The sequence below is a fragment of the Lactuca virosa genome, chromosome 6, assembly GCF_052849685.1.
Source record: "Lactuca virosa cultivar CGN04683 chromosome 6, Lactuca_virosa_CGN04683_v6, whole genome shotgun sequence".
Lineage (NCBI taxonomy): Eukaryota > Viridiplantae > Streptophyta > Magnoliopsida > Asterales > Asteraceae > Lactuca > Lactuca virosa.
Window position 1 is genome coordinate 92,810,986 of NC_136431.1, and position 8,091 is coordinate 92,819,076.

At 33.9% G+C, this 8,091-nt stretch overlaps 1 protein-coding gene across 1 annotated transcript; it reads left to right on the plus strand.

Moving 5' to 3' along the window:
• The first annotated feature begins 350 nt into the window (after positions 1–350).
• Positions 351–2,467, plus strand: LOC145121189 (chaperonin-like RbcX protein 2, chloroplastic). Its single transcript, XM_079056978.1, has 5 exons — positions 351–941; positions 1,562–1,653; positions 1,864–1,921; positions 2,070–2,135; positions 2,213–2,467. The coding sequence occupies exons 1-5, from the start codon at positions 666–668 to the stop codon at positions 2,330–2,332; spliced, it is 612 nt and encodes a 203-aa protein (XP_078913104.1). The 5' UTR covers positions 351–665; the 3' UTR covers positions 2,333–2,467.
• The last annotated feature ends 5,624 nt before the right edge of the window (positions 2,468–8,091 follow it).

Below are 8,091 nucleotides of genomic sequence, written 5' to 3' on the forward strand. Positions count from 1 at the left end.
TTTAAAGAAAAATACTTTTATTTTAATGGACCATTGGAGTTGGTCTTAAACTAAAAATCGGGTAGAAAAATACCGTAAGATGGTTATAGATAACACATACAGACATACAGATGGCTATTTCTAAAAGAGCAAAATAGAACTGGAAAGTAGTTAAACAAACGAAAAAGAAGTTTGGTAGCCTTCCCCACAAGTAACATGCTCTATGTGCAAATTCACAAGTTAAACACTACACAACACAAGACCTTACACTTGTCCAGATTACAAACTGACCATCCACGTGTCTAGAACGACTCAAAATTATCATCCTTTAATTTGATGATTTAAATTTAAGCATTCCAGAAAAGAACCTTGAGTGGTTGGAGTATTTGGGACCTCATATTTTTTTTTCTGGTCATCGCTCCCACTTCCCACAAATTCTCTTCAAATCCTACTTCTTTTCCTCAACACTTATTCAAACCTTTCACTTTGTACCCACCCATTTATTCCTCCAAGTTCATAAAACTTCATTTTTAGTCTTCAATCTCCATTTTTATAGGACACCCAACAAATCTTTCTTTCTATTTTCATCAGGTTATCTCTTATTTTTCATTGAAGATTCCTGTTTCATTCTGATTTGGGTAAAAAAGCTGCATTTTTTTTCACATAAAGAAGCTTATTTTTGAAGGATGGTAGGGGGTATATCTGTAGTGGGTAGGTCGGTTGTGGATTCACATACTTCGCCATGTTTGTGTTTGGATTCTTTCACATCAAAAACTCATATGAATCAAACAAAAAGTGAGCATAAATTTCGTCCTGGTTCATTGGAATTAAGAAGTTCTTTTATTCACTCTAAGTATTTAGCCAAAACACCTTCGTGCATGAAGCAAAGAAAAGCTAAAGGTCTTGTGATTGTTAATGAACTTGGTGGACAATATGAAGATAGTTTTCGTGATGTTCAAGCAGTAAGAACATGCTAAATCTTTCCCTCTTTTTTATTACTATTGAATTAGTTTTAATAATTTTTGGTAGTATCTTTATGTTATAGTCACTTAAACCCATTAAGTTCAACTTGAACTAAAGTTATGCTAGACTTCCTGTTGATCGAATTCATTGATTCCAACACGGAATTCGAATCCAAGATTCTATTATGTGGCTTGTGTGGTTGCAAAATTTACCGAACTAAGTTCTGTATATTCTTTCAATTTCATTTTTATTATTAAAAGACCAAATTACCCTTATATATAGAAAATAGAAAATTTTAAAACTGAAAATTAAAAAATATTCAAGTTTTAGTATTAAATTTCAAGTGTGTCATTAAAATTCTTTCAAAATCCAATTCTTCCACGTCCGGATTCTTTGGACAGATTCCATTCTCTACCAAAAACATTCTATCAATAAAGACGTTTGCTAAGTTATTAAACAAAAAAAAAAAATGCTCAAATCTTCTAGTCTTTGGGGTTATTTGATCTTAATCGATAATCTAATACAGAGACCACCAATCGATTTAACTAATTGCATTCATGTGTCATTGGTGTTTTGCTACGAGTTATATGACAAAAAGGCTTTTGCTTTGTTGTTTCAGCAATTGTTTAATCTATTCACTTACAAAGCAGTGAGGACTGTTATGAACCAACTTTATGAGATGAACCCAACGGAATATCGTTGGTTTTACGAGTAAGATGTCTACTTCCATGTTTCTTATGTTTCTCAACTTTTTCAATGTTATGGTCCCATATCTGCAGACACGATCTTATCTGATATATAATTGTAGTCTCACTACAATATAAAGGCCTCTTTTATAGATTTCACATATCTAACAAGGTATCTGAGCATCGAGTCTAGCACTAGAAACTGATTTTCTACTTTCACTTATCATTTTAACAGTTTTGTGGTGTTGAACAAACCGAGTGATGGAAAGCGGTTTCTTCGCGTCCTCCAAAAGGTAAATGCTAGAAATGAAACCTATTTCAAAATGCGGAAAGTTACATTGAAGTTTCATGGTTTATGGAACAAAAATTCAAGATTGAAGGTATCTAATTTCGGATAAATTGGTAGAAACATGTTTTTATGGGTGTAATTTATTTTGATAGGAGAAACATGAACTTGCCGAAAGAGTAATGGTGACTCGGCTTCACCTCTACGGAAAATGGATAAAGGTATGGCATGAGTAATGTTTTTGTGTGATGTTTTTAAATTGTAAATTTGACTTGTTTTTGTTATTGTGTATTGTTAGAAAGTGGATCATGGGGAAATGTACAAAAATTTATCAGACCAGAATTTGGAGTTGATGCGTGAACGACTCATGGAGACAGTAATATGGCCGTCCGATGATGCAAATTGGGACCAATATTGATGAAGAGATTGATCTATTATCATTGTTGTTGACTAGGTAGAAGAATTATAAGAAAATCTCATGATATGTATATGACATTGTACATATAGTATGCTTTCAAGATTGATTAATAATTATATAAATGCTATTTGCTCATTTGAGAGCTTGACCGCGTCTAAGGGTTTCAGGCTTAAAATAAAGCTAGTGGAGTAATATAGACGACCCTAGTTTAATTCCTTCTGTTATGATCCCACATCGGCCGAAAGTACTATAAGTTGGTAGCTTATAAGTCTAGGTGTCCCCTCCTCCTACAAGCTGACTTTTGGGAGTGAGTTCTACACTTGGGCTTATGGTTTGATGCGGGCCTAGTATGGGATGGGTCCGTATCACCTTCATTTACCTTTTGTGCTATCCATATCCCCTCATCTTCCTTATATTGTTAATTTTGGGCTAACGTATCATATGGCACAGGTTATATATGGAAGTACAATTGCGTCGAGAGGTACAGTTGTCTACATCTTACCTCATATTACTCCATTCGTATGTGTTGAAAATGTTGTGAAGCACTTTTAATGCATGTTTATTTTCATATTTAGGTTTCGAAAATAACACATATTAAAAAAGTTATTATTTGATTAAGACACCTCCAATTTATTTAAGAATGTTTCCTATTTATTCAGATTTTGGAGTATCATTAGGAGAACTTGTAAGGCTATTATATAAAGTCATTTTGATGTCAAGTCTCTCTCTCTCTCTCTCTCTCTCTCTCTCTCTCTCTCTCTCTCTCTCTCTCTCTCTCTCTCTCCTTGGAGTTTTAAGACTCATGTAACTTTTTGATAAGAGTGTCATTTCATAGTGGTTTTTGTTTCCACTTTATATCATGGTGTTCAATTGTTTTTTATTGTTGATTCTTGCGTTCCAAAGATCGTCATATTTATTGTTGGTATTCTTTGTGATTATTTGCGTTTGTTTATTTTATAAAAAATGGTATCAGAGTTCAACATCAAAACAAAATATCCATTTTTCCTTGTTGGTTCGACATTTACAAAACTCTTCAAGAGTTTTTCCCTAGTTGATTTAATCCACTTTTACAACACCAATTTAATCTTTGGAAGTTTTCTAGATCAATAGCTATTATTATTGAATCAACATCGATTTTTCTTGAACCATTAAACTGTAACACCTGTTTTCTAAAATGGTTGAAGATTTAGTGGGATGAAAGATGGGGTTTTTGGAGAAAACCCCTATGCCACAACGTGGTGCGTGGATGACCACGTCCTGACATGGATTTTATGAATCTCGTATATCTGATGAGCACCGCGACGTGGTGGTTGCTTGTAACACCCGTTTTTCAGAATGGTTTAACTAAAGACTTAACGGGATCAAAGGTGTAGTTTTTGGAAAAACTCAATGGCACGACATGGCACAAGGATGCCCACGATGTGGCATGGATTAAATGAGTGTGTCCTCCTGATGAGCCCCACGACGTGGCAAGAGAAGGGTCATGGCGTGGCGACTGTTTCAACCCAAGCCCATAATTTTAGGGTTTCTCCCATATTTAAGCACCATCTCCCAAGGATTAGGGCATCCTCTTCAGCCTCCAACCCTCTAAACTTGAAACCCTAGCCTTCCTTGGAAGTTTTGGATCATTTTGGTGTTATTGGTGGACTTGGAGAGAAAGACAAGAAGTTTGGGTGCAAGAATCAAGCAAGCAACTCCTCCCCATCTTTGAAGTCATATTCTGGACCATTTATAAGGCTTCAAGATCCAACCTTTTTGGTTCCTTCTTTGTAGATCTAGGGTTATTTTGCTTATTTGGGTCCTTTGATGCGTTTTCAATGGTCCAATGAGATAAAGTTTGCAACTTCATGACCCATCTAGGTCCCTTGAGCCTTATATCTTGCAGATCTAGGTTTTGGTTGAGTATTTTTTTTGGATCTTTCTTGGAATTTTAGGTCATTTCTCTTCATTATGAACTAGGTGAGTGAAGGACATGCATGGGTCATGCATGTCCATAAAGTTGACATTTTTATGAACCACTAGGGTCCCTAGAAGCCTCCTGGAAAGTTTAAGTTAAGGGCTTAACAAATTAAGAGCTTACGCAAATGAGCTGTCTTCATCAAGTACCCACGACGTTGCCATTTGGGTGCCAAGACGTGGTGGATCAAGATTCCGTAACCGTTTTGTCTGGAGTTAGCCACGACATGGTGGCATGTCTGCTATGACATGGGGATTGGATTATTCATGATTGATTTGTTCGTAACTGGAGTTTTGGATCGGGACTGAGTTCGTTAGCCACGAAGTGGCCATGGACTGGCCACAACGTGGAAGTTAGCTGACGATGATTTTGACAGTTGACTTTGACCTTGAGCGTTGAATTTTTGTCCTGGAATGACTGTTGGTCAAATTTCTAGTTTTAGAATGAAGACTAAGGGTTTACCTTGTATGGTTTATTAGGAGGTTTGTAGCACCCATATTTCTTTGGTTTGTGCTGATAGTTGTGGATTACGTCTGTGAGGTGAGTGTTGTCATTATATTATGTAGGATGCTAGTTGTCTTTGTGATACTTGCATGATAGACTAGGATGTGGTCCCTAGTATATGTATGAAAGACCAGGATTTGGCCCCTGACGATTGTATGGAAGACCGAGATCTGTCCCCTAGAATTTGTATGTAGGATGCTAGTTGTTTTCATGATACTTGCATGGAAGACCATGGTGTGGTCGCTGATACTTATATGTAGGACCATGATTTGGCCCTCGACATTGTAAGGAAAGACCATGATTTTGCCAATGATAGGAATTGATTGTAAGACTATGATTTGGCATGCTATGTGATACTTTGGGGAACCCATAAGCTTTGTGCTTACGGTTTATGTTTCAAATGTTTTTAGGGACTTCTAGTTCAAAAGGGAAAGGACCAACTATGATTTAGCATGCTATTTTTGATTTTATGATGATGTTTTGAGAATACTATTAACATGAACAAATGAATGAATGGTTTTTATTTATTTAAAATGAATTTTTTACTCATTATTTTTGGGACGTTACAAGTAGTTATGAGATCCTTGGTTTGATGGATTTGGGCATACACTCGGGTGTGTCTAAACTCAAGTTGGAGAGTTAATACGATATTTTAAAAGAAATTGAATATTCCAAAAAAGTTTTTAAGAAAAGGGGTGTGATGCGTGCAATCAGCTGAGCTAAAGTAAGTGACTCCCAAACTATTGAATGAATACATTTAGTTACATGAGGCAAAGGTTAAATAGCTTTTGAATGACTGATTTGGCTCTATTACGTAACTATTTTTTTTATCCAACCATTGTAGTATAAGATCTTTTAGTAAAAAAATTAATTAAGTTTTGTTGCATGTGATTGTATTCATGAGGTAGTTAGCTGACATTTGTAGGAGTCCTTCAACAACTGATGCCAGGGTGAGGTGGAAACCCTAAGAGAGCCTAGGAAGTGCATTAGTGCGAAGGGTGTAACAACCCAAAATAGGATAAAGTTCTTGATTTTTAAAACAAGTACTACACGTATAAAAATTGTTCCAAAACCGTCACAATTTATAAATGTCACATAATCAAAGTACAGTATCAAAAATCGGAAATAATGGGAGAGAATGTTGTGCCATCAAGCCGGGCCCTTCCCCTTAGTACCAGAATTACCTGAAACCATATTGTGACAACCGTCAAATTTTGAGACAGTTCTAGATTTAAATAAACTTAGTTGCACGTATAGGCACGACACATACTAGACTTGGTAACTAGAAGTTAAGTTATAACCTACTCGAAACTCGAAAACAAGTAGAATCGAAGAATAGTGTACTTAGATTTCACATTGGTATGTGAATTTTACAACTACTTAACTTTAATGACTATCCATATTCGGGTCATTCCTTGAATTGAACATCTTTGCATGAATCATGTAGATACATCATGCACTTGACCTAGAAGTAGAAATTAGGTCAAACTCTCATAGAAACTTAAGTCAAAGTTGAAAACTAGGACTAGTATCCTTGATTCCTCAATTTCGCTTGAATCTCGGAATCACTACATAGAATGCCAATAATCTGATTTCAATCAAACTATGTAACTTTCTACCAAATATAATTATTTATTTTGAAAAATTTGATTTTTTCAAATATTAAACTCAATTCATTATGGTGTTAACAAATTTTATGTTGTTCAAAAAAATCCAAGATATTCTACATCCATTGTGATATTCCAAAATGCCCAAATTTTATAACAAGTGTCAAAATTTTATAAAATAAATGCAAGTTTTATAAATTTTAAACTTCCCCCAAAATTTTATATTATATATAACATCTTTAATTATTTACATATATCATGAGATCTAAATTATATTATGGACAATAATTTATAAACATTAGCTTATTTATGAGCATAGGAGCCAAAATGTCATAAAATTCAATACAAGATTTTATATTTTATAAACATAACCCCCAAACCTTATAAATTATATAAATAAAAAAATGAATGCTAGAAAATACTCCTTCTCTCCTCAAAATCACGTTCACATCTCTTCCCCCAAGTCACTTTTTCCTTAACCCTGATCAATTTGCTCATTCTTTCACTCCACCTATCTCTTTCTCTCTTTAAAAACTTCACTCTTCATTTCCTCTGCAAATGACGAACCTAGAAACAATATCACTAGGAGAGATTTTTACATTCAATTCTTCATGATTTCATAAGCATCTCTGTAGTTTGGTGGAGTAAAACCCCAAAGAGACGACGAGAGAGATGAGCTATCCAGAGAGATAGAATCTCTCTTTTCTCTCTTTTCTTCTCTCTAAAACCCCCACTCTTTACCTCTATGAATTAGCTCCATAATACACTAAATTTCCAGCAGATATCCCTCATTTTACACAAGAATATTCATAATTTGAACTTGATCTTCAAGGTAAAATCAATTTCCTTACATTTTGTTCACATTTCTTTCAAAAATATCAAAATTTCTTGCATTTTTCTTCTCCATAAACACTTTTCTTTGAGATTATTGACATGCATGTTCATGCATGTCGAATTTGATGATTATGGTGGTATGATTTCACCCAAAAACAACATGCATGTTGTTAGAAGGTGAAATCCAATGATCAAAACCTAAACCAAATCCATCAACTTGAGTTTTACAAGTTTTAATGATCCAAAACCACATGCATTCAAGTTTTTCATTTTGAAACATCATTTTGAACAAAATAAGTTCGTACATGGTCTTCAAATCATAATACATGTGATGAACATCAAGCTTAAAGACTTAATTATCAAAATACATTGTTAATAATGCTTATAAATTATTTATTTATAAATAAATATCTAAAACTTCTTTTTTGTTCAAATAAGATTTTTTCCAGAATCCAAAAAATAAAATAAGACGGTCTGGAAAATTTCAGAAAATAAAACGTTTTTCTCGATTTATTGTAATTTTTGTAAGAAAATAGAGCAATAATTCATATAAAATACTTTTTTGCTCAATAAATTATGGTAAATTTCTAATATGACTTATGCATTGATTAAAGACGTTTCATGAAGGTGCATGGATTTCTATGATTGTTTTCAGTTGATTTCAAATTTATTTTTGTTGAAGAGAAATAAATTGTAAAATACGGTTATCAATGTCCAAAGCCATACTTCATAATTTTCGAATCTTTTAGACATAATAAAGACTACACGTAAAATTTTCCATATTTTCCAAGACAATTTCTTATTTTTCCCGATTTAATGAATATTTAAGGGATTAAATTGTTGAAAAATAGCTACAC